We start from the raw sequence: 16,991 nt of genomic DNA on the forward strand, positions 1-16,991 counted from the left end.
GTAACAGAACTGTAGAGGTATTTAAGAAGAATTTCAGGGTAACTTCTGATGTGAAGTGTCCTAGGTTTCAACCTATGCATAAGGCTACTCCTGCTGCAGAACTGGTCATGTGAATTTACACCCTTCTGGGTCAGCTGGTTTCAGAACAGTGTGACAATCAGTGGGACAGTATAGCCAAATGTAGAACTTCCTTATGAAATATGGGACATTTGGTGACCTTGCAAAAGTTATGTTGGTGACAAATGAAAATTTGGTCATTGTTATTCCTGTTTGCAAAAGTGAGTAATGTTTCAGTGATGTCTCTTGTTTCTAGATCACCTCCCTTGTGACACTCCAGCTTTTGACCTTGGTTGGCCATGATGACAAGCTTGATGGACCAAAGTATAAATGTACAGTCTCTCTAGATTTCATCAGGGCTATTGCAAGGTAAGATTGTTAAATAGCATTTAATGTTCCATGCACTGACCTGTATAAAAGGTTTAGATTTCAAAACCAGTTCTTTGTTTAACCATTTATACTGGCTTCCTGCAGTGTACCACAGAGGATTGAATAGATTGTTTGTTTGTATTCCAGTAGTAGATAGAGACAACATCCAAAGTTAGGCCTTCATTGTGCTAGGCTTTATACAGATATTTAATGAGAGAGTTCCTGCTTGAAAAAGTTTATTTAAATTGGCAAGACAAAAAAAGGGAAAATACTATTTTGTGGAATCAAGGCACAGAGAGACTGACTTGCCCAAGATCGTATTAAAAAGTCAGTAGCAGAACTGAGACATGAACCCAGATCTCCTGAATCCCAGTCTAGTACTTTCACCTCAAGGCCATCCTTCCTCTTTTCTTTGCATCCATGTTTTGATAGTTGTGGTCTCTGCAACAATAAAAATAATAAGACCCTCTACCAAATTTTTATTGCATACATAGGGAGGTGGCTCAAAATTCATATCCTTGGTATTGATGTTATTGTAACTCTCCATATACCATTCAGTGTGTTGACAGGTTTGGGATTTTCTGTTGTGTTTTTACTAATTTCCACTGTTAGCAAATGCACAAGTACCAGTAGCTTAATAAAAATGGGAAAAGGTTCAAAATATAAAGTAGGGAAATAAAACAGATGTACAAGTCAAAAATATCAAATGGTTTAAGTAGACATCACATACATTTTAGACATTCAGTAGCATGAGGGATAGACCAGCACGAGATGAGCAGCCGTTGGTAGATGTGCAGCGTCCTCAGCTGCACCGCAGCAATACAGAGGGCTGTTCCTGAGTCACCAGGTGTGGTCATTTCCCACACATCTCACCACTCCATATCTGAAATGGTTGAATTTCTACAAGAGATTGCCTGGCATTGAGCTGCCACATTGTCTCTCATCATGCTGAGTGGTGATGGAGTCTCTGACAGGGAGCAGCTCATTCCCATTCTGCTCATCATAATGTGACAGCATCCGCTATAGAGATGGTCGCTAACATACTCCAGATTGGTCATGTGCTGATGAGTCGGTGGCAATGCACCTCTCGTATCTTTTAAAAAGGGACAGTTGTGGCATCTCCTGTATTTTTGCTGCAAAACAACACCTGATGTTAGGAGGTGGGATATTAAAAAGGACTGGTGGCCACTTGGTGTTTTTTGGTCTTATTGTTCCTGTTGTTCTCCAACTGAGTAGCAGAGTGTTTGCACTTTAACTCCCCCAGTTGAGCCTACTAGCTTATTTAGAAGACCATTTCAGTTCTTAATCTCCTGAACTACCTTGGTGAAGTGTCCTTTTAGGTACTTAAGTGTACAACCGAGAGTTCTTCTTTGACTGATGACCCTGTGGGAGCTCCACTTTAGGTGATTGTGCGCTCTGAGCCTCTAGTTGGAGAACTTTGACAGCAGTATCTGGCCAGGCTGCACATGCACGCTCTCCGGCTCTCGCCTGTGGTGGCAGTTGATTAGCAGTGTGGGGCCAGCCCCCTTCTCAGTTCCTTCTCAATTGCCCTTGGTCCCTAGTTGGAGTTCTGGCAGTGCTTTCACTCACTTTACCTCAGAATTAGTTTAGTTAGATTAACCAATTAGTATAGTGTAATTAGTTTTTTTGGTTAAGACCCCTTTACTACTTTTCTCCCCATTTAAAAAAAAAATTCTTTCATTTCATCCCCTTAAGGGCCATTATTTTTCCTCAGAATGCCAGGGTCTCCTGGCTTTAAACGCTGCCTCTTCTGTCACGAGGCAATTCCAATCTCCGACGGATGCTTGCAATATGTCTGATGCCTGGGGGAAACTCATGTACCCCAAAAGTGCACACAGTGCCACGGTCTTAAGGCCCAGACAAGGGAAGTGTAGGACCTTAAACCAAAACTTATCCTGATGGAGAAGTCCCTCCATCCCGCCTCAGACTCGGGATCTCAAACTTCTCCTGTCGCCCTATCTCCACAGGCGGTTTCTGACAGATCCCTTTCCTCTACCCTGCAAGGAAGGAACCTGTCTCCTAAACGACGTGAACAGAGGAGAGCTAACACTCCCCCTACCAAAACTGTGTCAAAGAGGAAGCGTTCCCCGACTCTATCCACCACATTGGTACCGACCATGCCACAGCTTAGTACCTTTGAGTCGGCAGGGACCGCCATTCCCGGCGCTTCTGTCAAAGCCACAGACCTTAAGCAGGCAGGCTCTAAGAAGGAGGGCAGAAAAGACTGCCCCCTCCACTTCAGCACCAATAGCACAAACAAAGCGCTTGGTACCGAGCAACTCTGCGCACTACAGACAACAATGTCACCTCTTGGCTCTATGATGCACAGCACAGATACTGCACCACAGATTACTATGCCATCCTCTGCATGGTCTACACTGGCTCTGGTCCCATCGGTACCTCGTTGTCTCCCAGTACCGCCACAATTCTCCGTATCGCCTTCCACACAGATACCTTCATCAGCACTGCAACCTCAACAGTTTCTTGTACCAAAGGACCTGACAATTGCCCCAGTACCAGAATCACTTCTCCTCAGTACCGATACTGCTTTGGTACTTTCACTGCCACTCACACCACCAACTAGATCTGCCCCTCCTTTCTGTAGAGAGGGAGGATGAGGAAGGGGAGACTTTTTCCTCCCAACACTCTTCACCTATACAAGGCAGTGTTTGGTCTGCACATCAGGAGTGCCCTAAACGTGTGCCACAGCCTGATTTTCAGGGATGGTACGGTCACCTGTCAGGGACTCTACCTATGCCCTTCCCATCTCAGTGGGCATTCTGGGACCCGCAGGCAGCTTATAGACAGTATTGCCCCAAACCTGAGTGGCACCACGGAAGTACATAGGCACTCTTCACCAAAACTCACAGTGCCAACAGATGCCCTGCCGAACAGACCTTTGAGGAGATGGAAGTAGTCTTAGATCAGGAGGCAGCTCCTGCTACCACCACTTCATTCTCACCAGATGAGACTATCTCCCCCCCCTCCCCCGCCTACTGCTGGAGATGATTTCAGAAATTTCCAAGAACTCTTCAAAAGAATAGCAGACGCACCCCAGATACCCCTAGAGGAGACCTCTAAGTCACGTCACAAGCTCTTGGACAGAATCCACACGTCCGCCTCCTCCAAGATTGCCCTCCTGATTAACACAGCATTCATGGAACCTGCCACAATCATCTTTCAGACCCCCCGCTACCATCCCACCCACATGTAAGAGGGAGGACAAAAAAATATTACGTCCCTTCAAAAGGGATGGAATTCCTATTCACACACCCTCATCCAAATTCATTGGTAGTCAATGTAGTTAATGAACGGGGCAAACAGCATTGCTCTAGAAACACCTCTTATGATAACACAATTTGCTCACCCAATTACCAAGATTCCTCCAGGGAGTGTGCAACCTCTACCCAGAACCCAGAGCCCCCAATATCCCTGTGGGACCTGACTTCGGTGCTTCGATCTCTCACAACTGCCCCATTCGAACTTTTGGCTGTATGTTCTCTTCTACATCTTTCCATGAAAGTAGCCTTCCTAGCTGCCATCATGTCTGCTAGACATGTGGGAGAAATAGGGGCTCTTATGGCAGGTCACACTCAGACCTCACCCTAAGTTTTGCTTGAAGTTTCTTATTCCTTCCACATTCATCAACCTAGTCATCTTCCCACGTTCTTCCCTAAACCTCACAAGGAGAGACGAGGCAATTTTCCGCACCCTGGACGTCAGAACAATGCTAACCTTTTATCTTGAACAGACCAAGCTGTTCAGGAAAATCCTAAATTGTTCCTCTCCACCACGGAACATTCCAAAGGCAACCCATTGCTAAGCAGAGACTTTCCAGATGGATTTCAGATTGCATCTACCTCTGTTACTGACAACATGACCTACAACCCCTCCCCCCCCATAGGTCAGAACACACTTTCCGAGATCTGTAGCCACACTGGCTGCCTTCCTGAACAACATGACTATTATCGACATATGCAAAACATCTACTTGGACATCACCTCCCGCATTCATACAACACTACGTCATTCATCAGGTCTAAGCATCTGACACGTGGCTGGGACACATGGTCCTCTCGTCTATTCAGAACTAACTCCGAATCCCTCCTCCCACCAAGGGGCAAAGTCACCTAAAGTGGAGCACCCACAGGGACATCACTTGAAGAAGAGAGGGTTACTCACCTTGTGCAGTAACTAAGGTTCTTTGAGATGTGTGTCCCTATGAGTGCTCCACTACCCTCCCTCCACACCTCCACTTCAGAGTTCTCATCAATACTCTGCAGTAGAGAAGGAACTGAGAGGTGGGGGGGCCGCACTGTGCTAATCAACTACCATCACAGGTGTGAGATGGGGAGAGCGAATGTGTGGCCTAGTTGGGTACTGCTATTGAAATTCTCTGACTAGAGGCACAGGGTGCACAATCACCTAAAATGGAGCACTCACAGAGGAACACATCTCGAAGAACCTCAGTTACTACACAAGGTGAGTAACCTTCTCTTACACCTAGATATATTGGCTTTGGGGCATGTGCTAATCATTCTCCATTCAAGATATTGAGTTCTCTGAGGTGAAAACATGAGGACGCTGTCTTTGACACACTGTGTTTAAGACAGCAATTATTGCAGTAGCCACTGATAGATGCCATATTTTGGTTCAGATTGTCCTTAGTCTTTTTGAAGTCCCTGTCTCTTGAAGCTAGGCAGATGTCATCCACATACTTAAATGGCTTTGAGATTGTTGGAGGCAGATCTTTCTGTAAATATATTGAAAAAGGTAGGGCAAAAACAGATCCCTGAGGAAATCTGTTCTTCTGGATCCTCCATGTGCTCAATTTATTTCCTAGCATCACCTGGAATTGTCTGTTTCAAAAGATCATTTCTGTAGCTATAACACCCATCGGGGTAACATCTTTGACAACATGATCAACAAGCCAATGTGCCAGACAGTAGTCAAGAAACACAGCTCTGTCTCTTTTCCTTCTGTTGGAAACCATTTTCTGTACAGGTGGTAAGATCAAGAACTAGGTCTGGAACATTGCTCTGTTCATCACTCAGATCCTGTTCTATGGGCATGATTCTTTGCGGAATTAATTACTCCAAAAGTTTGTAAGTACAGCTCAGAAGTGATTATCGTATGGTAGCTAGCTGGAATGGATTGGTGCTTTCCCAGTTTTGGTATAGCTGTTGACGATCATTTTATGCTCTTCTTATGAAGATGGAACGTAATTTCTGGTGCAATCTTGTCAAGGCCACGTGTTTTTCTTGCTTTCGGAAGTGCTCTCTCCACGTCTTCAGTGGATAAAGGCTGAAAGATGTCGTATTCACATGAAGGTGGGGACAGTCTTTATGGGTGCCATTCCCTCTTTACTGATTCCTCAAATGGCTTGTTCCTGTTGGCTTTTGTCATATTGGTTAGGGGTGTGGTGATGCTGTTTGGGGACAGTTTCACTGGTGTGTGGTTAGTGGTTTCTGTGCTGTGCCAAGCTTCCTTCTGAATGACTGTGCTTTCCTGCTAGAACTTTTCACATCTGTAGTTGATGTAACTTATTCCTAACATTCCCTGAAACAGACATAGAGGTAGTCAGTGGTTTTCTGTCTCTAAGTTACCAGATTCTTCACACTGCTTCAGAAGTTCAGTGCATTCCACATCTAAGCGGGGATGTACGTCTTTTGATAGCCACATGGGATGGATTTAGTGGCTGCTTCAAAGATTGCTTTTGAGAAGCAAGTGTAAGCGTTTTCTTCAGAATATTATGTGGTATGCACACTATGTACTCGTTGATCAACTGACAATTTTTTCCAGTCTTCCCTTCTATAATTCCATCAGAATCTAGGTATAGTGGTTATTATGGAGATTTTCATTCCTAGCAGAATAAGAAGGGGACAGGTATTGGCTTTGTGGGAAGTTTCCAAGAACTCCACAGCAGGCTGGTAACTGTTGGCCCCTGTGACGAGTTGGACCCCCCTTCTGAGATGCCACCTGATGTACTGGGATTTCACTGAGCCTCTCCTGCTCAACCAGCCTGGGTTCCCGCTCCCTGCTTTGCTGAATTAGATTCTTCGGCCTCTTGAAGTACACACACAGGTAGGGCCACACCCTGCTGCAGACACAGACTGAAGTCAGCTCTGTGTGAGAGGACTCCCCCGGCACTCATGTGCACACCCTTTAATAACCCAAAATAATACTGTCTTGCACTGTATAGAAATATCTGCATAGCACAAGCTCATAAAAATCTGCCCTCTTCCTCAGTGTAAAAAGAGATGTGCATGACTTCTTGCCCACCCTCCCCAGTTAGAAGTTGCATAAACTGGGTTTAATAATAAACAAAACAAATTTTATTAACTATAAAAGGCAGATTTTAATGGTTCAAGGAATAGCAAACAGAACAAAGCAGATTACTAGGCAAATGAAACAAAACACACAAACTGAGCTTAACACACCTAGATAGGTAGGATACAAATTAGCAAATTCTGACTGTGAGTGATAAACAGGCTGGCAGATTCTTAAGGCACAAGTTGCCTTGGCTTTTCCAGGTTTTCTTATACAGGCTAAAAATCCTTCCAGACCTGGGACCATCACTTCCCACAGTTCAGTCTTCGTTCCTCAGGTGATTTCAGATGTGTTGTACGGAGAGTGAGGTCCCCTCCTGTTGTCAGTGTCCCTCTTTTATATCTTCCCCCCCACTCGCTGGAAAGCTTTTTTGCTGTGATCTGAGTCAAACAGTTCCCATTGTGTAGTGCTGTCTGACCCAGATCAAACCATTCCCGTTGTGTAGAGCTATCTCTGAGAGCTTTCTATTGCACACGGTTCCTGGGGTAATCTTTATGCTTGTATGCATTTCTTCAGTAAGCCACTAATATTGTTTGGCCTCATCCAATGTAGCACATTTGAAATAGAGACGTGGTCAATATTCCCAGCTTCAGATACAAAAATGATACATGCATGCAAATTGGCTAAACACATTCAGTAAATCATGACCTTTCAAATGATACCTCACATGGGCCATCTTGCATAAAGTGTATCTTAGTTGTACCATATTCATATCATAACTATATTTCTACGAAGAATATGGAGTGTAATTTCACAGCCCCCTGCTGAGATGTCCCAGATGAGGTCAGGAGAACAGCAGTGCTTCCATCATGGAGAGAAAAAGTGGCTGTCTGTGTAAGGTAATACAACAACTATAGATCATTTATAGAAGCCCAGTCTGTGAGATCCAGTCCATTCCTGTCAGATTCTCTTATAGCCCCAGGAGGTGTGGTGATTGTTGAAGCTCCAACAGATGGATGGACGTTGAAGTGTTTGTAAAGATGGGTTGTTTCAGGCTACATCAGCAGGCTTAGAAACATTCGCAACTTCAAACTGACTAACTCTTACAATATCACAGTGCGGCAAAGTAGTTGGTAGGGCCTCCACATAAATATCAGATTTCACATAAATGACTCTGCCACGTTTTCCATGAAGATTGTAACTAACAATGTCATAGCCTCTTGCTGTCAGCCGCCTGGCAAGGAAGGAATCTGCATGCTTTTCTAAGAGCATGTTCAACGAACATGCACCCTGTGACAGGCCATGAGATTCTCTATTACTGAATGCTTTGCAGCTGACAGCCCCTCAGTACTGAGTTGAAGAAGGGAGAGAAAAGAATCAACAAGTACCACTCCTTATTGCAGTTGCCGGGATTTGGATTGTCCAGGATCAGTCTGCTGTTTTCTGTTTTACTTTCCCCTAAAGGGTTTAAACAGGGTGCATGATGAGAACGTAGCAACACTGCTTCACTAATTTCTATAAAGCATACTCGTATAGTGCCATAAAAGTTTGTCTCTATACCAAGGTGACTGTGAATTTGAAACATGGGGAAAGAAGCTCTTCTTCTAGTAACTTAAGGGAGGAAAATAAAGGGTTATCTCCTCATCTTGATTGAACAGAATTTTTTCATATTTTGCTGCATATCATTTTCAAAACATGGTCAATGTGTTCCTATCAAATAATTCTGCCATTTCGATCCATTATAATGAGTTATGTTAGTTCAAAATACAATAAAGGAAATCAGCCTTATTGAAGTGATTTGAATTTCTTTAAAAATATTCCTCATATTGTGTTTTTATTTTGAAGGCTTTTCTGTTTACTTACAAGGTACTTGCTTTCAGTTGGGACAGAAAGCTTTTGCTTGACAGATGTGGCTCAAAGTCTGTAGCTCTTGTTTTTTGCTCCTGCAACATGGAGAGGTCTTATGATATTTCCAGTGAGCTGTCTTTGCAAAGTTACTCTGACCTTTTGATGTTTGTAGCCTTCTGGGCTTAGTTACCAGCATTTTTCAAAATTACCTTAAAAACAGATAAGGATTCTGAGGAGGTATCCTGTGAATTATAGGAAGTTCAATTTGCAAGATAAGAGAATCTTTAAATATTGACTTGGACTTGTGTAGAAAAATAGAGCTGAAATTTGCACAATGTCTAATAAAAATACTGGAATATTATCTTTTTAATTTACTTTATAATTAAACTGAATGAAGTTTACTTATAATTAAACTAATGAAAAATAAAACACCAAAGGCTTTCAATACCAATCTGTTAACAGATTTCTGGTTACAAATTCTAATTAACCTGGTAATTGTGTCCAAATAGCATCTCTCTGAAATCAAGACTTACTTATTAAATGCAAATATCCTTGGATTGTTCTTAAAATATATTTTGGGTTTTTTCTCTTCTGTTTTTGCAATGGGGAAGGAACTCACTGTAATAAGCAAATCAGAAGCACAAGATGATTGATCATCAAAAGAAAAAGTTATGCAAATATAGACCTTATATCAAATTCAGAATACAACAAAGTACAAGTCTTATGAGGAGTTAAGAAATCAAAGAAAAAAGTGAAACAAAAATCCCCAATGATATATACAGATGCCTTCTGACTTATGAAATCGTTCCGTTCCGGAAAGCCTTTGTGTAACTCGAATTTTGCGTAAGTTGGAAACATATACATATATGTATATAAGCATATATGTACACATAAACATAAACATACGTATACCCGTATGTTTCGTAAAAATTTCCGCAATTCGAAAATCCTATTTCTGGCTTATGGAACTTTTTTCATAAGTGCAAATTTGTGTAAGTCGGGTCTTGTGTAACCTGGGGAGCGTCTGTAATGGATAATCAGGTTATATTGATCACTTAAATTGACAAAAAAAAATTATTGGGCAAGCCACCATCATCCAAACTTTTGGCTTCATAGATGTTCAATTCTTTTCCTGTTGCTTGGGTTTTAGCTTCAAAGAGCATTCTAGCCTCAACAAAATACCAGCCTTCAGCTTAGAAATTGCATTGTATTAATTGCTAGTGGAATTACAGAGGGGTAAGTTTAGCTCATTCAGTTTTAAGTTGGTTTTATGTTATCAGACTTAAGTCAGAACCCCAATTATGAATACTGTAATGTATTCTATGTCCCTAATACAGATCAGTGCTTTTTCCATGAAAATATTGCTCTAAAATGTTGATCCACTACATTGTCAAAAAGCACATTATGGTTCTGATGGGTTGGACTCCCCCCCACCCCCCTTTGGGGTGCTGGGATCCCACTGAGCCCGCCTGTCCTATCAGCCTGGGTTTCCTTTACACTGTGCTGCTGTGACAGACTCTGAAGCCCCTTTCCAGCACACACACACACACACACACACACAGGCAGGGACACACCCAGCGGTAGAATCACAGAGTCTGCAATCAGCTCTCTGTGGGAGGACTCAGCTAAGGGATTCCCAGTACTCTTGTTCACACATCCTCTGGAGTGTAAACCCAAAATTATATGGTCTTGCACTTTATAGATCTCTATACAGCGTAAGCTCATAAAAATCCCCCCCTCGCTTAATGTGGAGGAAGATATGCACTGCTCTTTGCCCTCCCCCGTCCCCCCAGGTTATGAATTGCACAAACTGGGTTTTGAAATAAACAAAAAACAAGTTTATTAACTACAAAAGGTAAATTTTAAGTGAGTATAAGGAATAGCAAACAGAACAAAGCAGGTTCCTCAGCAAATAAAAGAAAACACACAAACTAAGCTTAATACACTAAAGAAACAGGTTACAAATAGTAATTTCTCAGATAAATGTTGTTTTAGGCAGGTTGCAGAGTTTCTGCAGCTCAGGGTTCCAGTTACTTTTCTTCACAGGCTACCCGTCTCCTTGCCTTTCCCCAGCATTGTTCCTTTGTTTCTTCAGGTGTTTTCAGTAGTCTTCCTTCTTAGGCAGGGAGGCAGTAGAGAAGAGCTCTGATTAATTCACTCCCGAGCCTTAAATAGTATTTACATAGGGCGGGAACCTTTTGTTTCCCTGTTTGATCCCCGCACCCTTTGGTGGAAAACTGCCAGCTCAAGATGGTGTCCTGTACCAGGTGACATGATCACATGACCTTGCATGGTCAAACCAACCATGAGACAAGATTTATTTGTAATGTCACAGGAAGGAACTTCAGGAAGATGGGAGATCAGCATCTTCAAAGACTCTTTGTTGTCTTTCCTAATGGCTCATCCAGGCTCATTCCCTACTGTCTGGTGGGCGTTCCCCAAGTACACACACAGTTGTAATTGTTACATAGTCAATATTCCTAACTTCAGATACAGGACTGACGTGTGGATAATAACATTCAGCAAATCATAACCTTTCCAGTGATACCTCACATGACCCATCGTGCATAAAATGTATCTTAGTTATACCATATGCATATTATAACAATATTTTATGAAGAATATGGGGTGCAGCATCACAATGGTAGCCCAACCCTAGCTAATACTTAGCACTTAACACAAAATTTATTGCCAACAATATATAAAAACCATCATAGATTATGAGAATTCTTATATATTCTCTCTCGTGTGATCTCCAATTTATATAAGCTAAATCAAACCAGAAAAAAAAAACTGTTCCTCTGGAGCCCTCATTTACCTGTGGTCTCTGACAAGGCTCAAGCGCTCCGCATACTAGTCACTAGCTATACAAAGCAGTTAGAGTTGGTGAAATGGCCCAGGAAGAAGTGTATGCAGTACTTAGACAACAATCATCCCTACGTCTCCCTTGCATCTAATATAAATACCCCTGTCCTCCACCTTTTCTCTATGTCTAATCAAAGACAGAATCAGCTCATGGATGAGGAGCAGCTAGCTAAAGCTGAACCCAGGCAAGATATGGGATGCTGGCAGGAGGAAAGGAAGCACTTCAAAGATCTGTCTACCTCTAACACATCCAACGGTTGAGGGAACCTACCTTTAGATTGTGACTCATAGCTTTGGGTTCATTTGGACTCCTCCATGTTATTGGATGTCCAAATAGTCTTGTCAGCAAAAGACACCCAGTTCCATATGCAACATTGCCTAATCCTGTCTGATTCAGAGCCTGACCTGTCCTGACCTCCAGGCTTTATTGTAACTCACTGTGCTCAGGAATTAAGCCACGAGAATGATGTCTGGAAAAAATTTCCACTCGTTTACAAAAAAAAAAATACAGCAGCTCATCTGCAACACAGTTTGCTGTGAACAAAACCACCCTGGTGCTCTGCTGCTTGTACTGGATCTGAAATGAATAGAATCCAGTTCAAGGACTCTGTCCTGATATTCAAAGTGCTCCATTGGATTGAACCAGGCCACTTAAGAGATTAGCTCTCCCTTTGCAGTGTGACCTTCCACCAAACCTACGTTCCACCAAACCATGACACTGCCCGGCAACATAGCGAGGCTCAGAGCACAGGAGCAGAACCTACACTATGGAACTCACTCCTGCAAGAGAGCAGTTGTCAGTCTTCACCACTTTCAGAACTCAATGCAAAACATAACTTGTTAGTTCAGCTGTCTCTCAGTAGGACCTGCATACACCCTTGTACACACAACACTATTCAAGCTATTTTTGTGAAGGGGAGAGATTTTGTTTCCAGTTAGTTGGACATGTTGAGATACTACAGTGATGGGGCCATACCTAGATAGTAATTGATAGGTCTGAAAATGTAATTGTAAACAGGGAATCATCGTTGAGTGGGGGTGTATGTCTAGTGGGGCCCTACAGGGATTAGTTCTTGGCCCTATGCTATTTAACATTTTTATTAATGACCTGGAAGAAAATGTAAAATCATCAATTATAGCTTGCAGATGACCAAAAAAAATGTGGGAGTGGTGACTAATGAAGAGTGCAGTTCACAATTCAGGTGATCTGAATCACTTGGTAAGCTACTCACAAGCAAACAACATGCATTTTAATGTGGCTAAGTATATACATCTAGGAACAAAGTGTGTAGGCCATACTTACAGCATAGCAGACTCTATCCTGGGAAGCAGTGACTCTGAAAGAGATGGGGAGGGTGTTGGATAATCAGCTGAACATGAGCTCCCAGCATAACACTGGGGCCAAAAGGACTAATGTGATCTTTGGGTCCATAAACAGGGGAATCTCAAGTAGGAGTAGAGAGGTTATTTTATCTCCATATTTGGCACTGGTGTGATGGCTGCTGGAATAGTGTCCAGTTCTGGTGCCCACAGTACAAGAAAGATGTTGATAAATTGGAGAGGGTTCAAAAAAGAGCCATGAGAATTATTAAAGGATTAGAAAACATAGTGATAGACTAAAGGAGTTCAGTCTAGTTAGCTTACCAAAAGAGAATGTTAAGGTGTAACTTGAATATAGTCTATAGGTATCTACATGTGGAACAAATATTTAATAATGGGCTCTTCAATCTAGCAGTGAAATATAACGTATTCCAAAGGCTGGAAGTTGAAGCTAGACAAATTCAGACTGGAAATAAGGTGTACATTTTTAACAGAGTAATTAACCATTGAAATAATTTACCAAGAGTCGTGGCGGTATCTCCATCACAGACGGTTTTTAAAACAGGATTGAATGTTTTTCTTTGTGATATGCTCTAGGAATTATTTTTGATGAAGTTTTAGATGATCACAATGGTCCCTTTTGGCCTTGGAATCTGAAAATCTCTATTATTTCTTCTGACATCTTTCTCATTCCCTTTCCTTGTCTGCTTCTTTATCTCATTTCCATTATTTCTATCCCCTTTCCATCCCACTGTCTGTCACGTTTTTCTAAGAATGGCAGGCCGTAGTTACAAAAGAAATTGGTTGGTGCTGTAATCCTACACGTAAGAGATTTTTCCGCCTATACTCCATGGTGCCAGCTGCAGGGTGAAACTTATCTCTGTGATCTATTTGCAAGATTCATTTGCAAACTGCAAATTTGTAAGATTCATTTGCAAACTGCAGCAGATCGTGCTACTGTGCAAGGGTGCACCTGCCTTTAGTTTCTACTCTGGCTGCTTACTTCTCCCTCTTGTGGGAAAAGTCATTCTATCAGCAGCAGAAGAAAAGGAGCTTATTCACCGCCTCGGCCACCAAGCAGGCTACTGATTTATTGTGCCTTGATGTGATAGTGCTAAAATAAATTGCTAGTAAATAAAGTCCCAGTTGTGGGAGTCATCTGGTTTCTCATCTCCATTACCCAGCATATTTCCTAATGCAAGCCTGATTGAATGGATAGAGACTAATAACTTCTCTCTGTCATTCAAGCCCTTCAGTTTTTCTCTTTGGACTTCTACAAGGAAAAATCAAAGTAATTTCCCTTTGTTTTTGACCAAAAATTAAAGTTTGCAAAGTTACCTTTGGGGAGAGGCACATAGTCACATTTCTCCTCCCTGTAGAATTCCTACATGGTCAACACAACTTGTGTGCAGTCGTTTTCTTCTCTGCCGCAGAGATCCATTTATCACATAGTTCTAAAATATTTCAGCGGGTCTTCGTACCTTCTGCAGACAAACTTCTTTGTTTGCCTCGTGCTATTACATTTTTTTGGTTGTTGTCGTTTGAAGGCAAGGGGCGTATATGTCGTTAGAAGTTTTAAACTATTATTCAGATACCTCCAAATTTAAGAGGTAGGTTTATCCAGGTCTTCCTTTGCAACTGTAGAAGGAAGCTTTTGTGTGTGTTGAATGTGGCAGGTCTTGTCATACGGTCACTAGTGGTACTAATCATGATGACATGATGATTACAATAGTTTTTCATTTAGTAGCTGGTAAGGTTAACATTTGTCAGAATGAGTGAGTGTTACTTTAGAAAGCCTTATTTGTACCTACTTGTACTTACTTATACTTCTCTGTGACATTACAGAATATAATATTGCCAGAGTTCACTTCATTTAGCTTTGTAATGGTTTTAATAAGTAGACTTCAGAAAACGTATGATTCTATATCTCAGGAATTTCTGGATTTTCTGTGCCCAATACAATACTTTGTAGAAACTTTTTTAAAATGTAGATTGCAAAGTGATGTGTGAGCCAAGAATATGAAATGAGTGGCCTGATAAATAAGACATCCAATTAGTTAATCTTTACTTTGCATTGTGATCAGCTATTTTTGCAGCACTGAATACTTTTTTAATTTTATACTTGTCATTATATCCAGTAATTTTGGTCATTTATTCAAATAGTAACCCCAAAAACCTGAATTTTAGATTGTACAGCAGAATGAGTTTGGAGAAAACAATTAATTACATGTTTTACTCCACTGCTATTTTATTCTGCCCGCCATCAAAGTACAAAAGTATACATTAAAATCTTCTATCCTATTGAGTAGCATTCTTGGATTTTTCAAATTTAGCTATGAACATGGGTCAACTAGTGTCAAGACTGAAAGAATGCAGACTGCAAATGAGTACAGATGAAGGAGTTATGCAGTACATAATGCTAAAACAGGTGGTTTGGAAGAGGAACAAAATGTTTAATAGCTTAAAAGATTGCTGCTCTGCATCTCCAACTAGTGTATCGTGTTTACCAGGCTAAAGAAATAAATTGCTGTCAACTTAGATTTAAGTTTGTTTTTACAGCCTAAAGATTCTTTCTTTCAATCTTTAAATCCTTGGTAAGGGATTACTTTATTGATGTATTAAATTCTTCTAAAGTTTAAACAATCAAAAGACTAATACTATAAATAATGATGTCTTTATACAATTTCAGTTCTGTAATTCAGTGTCTTATTTTATTTATCTCTGAGGAGTTGGTTGCTATCTGTTGCGAAGAGTGTCTTGTGTGCATTGTCACCAAACAGATTACAGTCTGAGCACTTTAGGGTTTATTGTTCTAAAATACTGTATGTTTTTGTTTACAGGACCGTGAACTTCGACATAATAAAGTACTTGTATGATTTCTTGTGAAAACAAGCCTCACAGCCATATGGACACCGTGACAATGACTGAAGCAAGCTGTGTACCTCTATCTACTTCGCTGGCCAGGGAGAGGAGCATTTTGGCTCTACTGGATTTGTCCAAACAGGTGCTGGCCCAGCATGCAATCAGATGAAAATATTCTGATTGGTCTGGGTGGATCTGAGCAGAGGACTATTTACCAGGGACCCTGGAGTATTTGGAAGCAATGTGTTAATTATAAACAGCAGGGTTTGAGCACAATCTGTTCTACTCTTAATGATGTTATCTTAACACTGAAATTGCCTGAAACCCATTTACTTAGGACTACATTTTGCTCTATGAACTATCCCCTGTGCTTTGAACATGGCATCAGCCCTTTTTTTGTATGCCCAGTCTTTTCACTTCCTCTCCGCAGGAATCTTTGCAATTGCCTGCCAAAGCAGCTTTTCCTAAAGCCACCATTTTAGGAAAGTGGAACAGCAAATACAATAAACGTAAGTGCATGTTTAAAATCAAGCTGGTGTATGCTTATCTGTGAATCATATATAGATTAGATGTTCAACTCACATATATAGGGATTATGATAGGAAAACCCCAAATTTATGAGCACAGAATTTATCTTGAGACTCACTTGAAAATGTTAACCTTAAAACCTCCTCTTTACCATGGTTTTAAAAAAAAATCAAATTTTAAAATGTATGACTGCTAAATCTATCATTTACATGCTAGATGCCAATACTGGCATGGCTTTTCCACTTACCAGGTTTCAAGGAGCTTTTTATTTAAATATTCCTGTAGTTCTTTTGAGCTCAGCCAGAGTTTTCTTGAGTGCAAATTCTTGTGCAGTTTTCAGTGGAAATATTTTAGCATGGTGTGTTGTTGAAGCAAAGAATCTAGTTTGATGTATACTTGTAAGTACACTCTAAAGCCAGGGTATATGCTATGATGTGGTGCAGCATGGGTTATTCTGCATTAATATGTTTATGGAAGATAAAGATTCAGCAAGTAACATGATGTACCAGTTGCACGCTATTCTTAGCAGAGAAAACACTGTAGTCTAAAAGAGGCAAAAAGTTGAACATATGTTATCTTACCGTAAAGCCTTTATCAAATTTGCTGAGAAACTCCAACACTTAATTTTCAAAACATCCAAGTTTTCAGTACTTCAGAAACTTTTTTTTGTTAACCAAAAATGGTATATGATAGGGGTAACCATAGTTTGTAATAAACTCTAAATTCTCTTCACTTTTCAGAATCAGATGCTAGGCTAACCGCTAAATGGCATTTATTTTTTAATTGCACTAGAAACTTGAGCAAGAATGTGCAATATAGGATTTTGAGAGTTCCAGCATCTATTCCTGGGAG

The 16,991-nt window shown here is 41.1% G+C and overlaps 1 protein-coding gene across 8 annotated transcripts in view; it reads left to right on the forward strand.

Annotated features, from left to right (window-relative positions):
• Positions 1-16,142, forward strand: part of ORC5 (origin recognition complex subunit 5) — a 134,228-nt gene extending 118,086 nt beyond the window's left edge. For 6 of the 8 annotated variants that reach the window (XM_038420206.1, XM_043497337.1, XM_043497354.1 and 3 more), the window contains exons 14-15: positions 314-426; positions 15,590-16,142. In XM_038420206.1, the coding sequence (XP_038276134.1) occupies positions 314-426; positions 15,590-15,635 (159 nt within the window). In that variant the 3' untranslated portion in view covers positions 15,636-16,142. The remainder of the gene's footprint in view (positions 1-313; positions 427-15,589) is intronic. The other 2 variants (XR_006275719.1, XR_006275718.1) reach the window with 1 other exon arrangement.
• Positions 16,143-16,991: the final 849 nt, after the last annotated feature.

The sequence above is a fragment of the Dermochelys coriacea genome, chromosome 1, assembly GCF_009764565.3.
Source record: "Dermochelys coriacea isolate rDerCor1 chromosome 1, rDerCor1.pri.v4, whole genome shotgun sequence".
Lineage (NCBI taxonomy): Eukaryota > Metazoa > Chordata > Testudines > Dermochelyidae > Dermochelys > Dermochelys coriacea.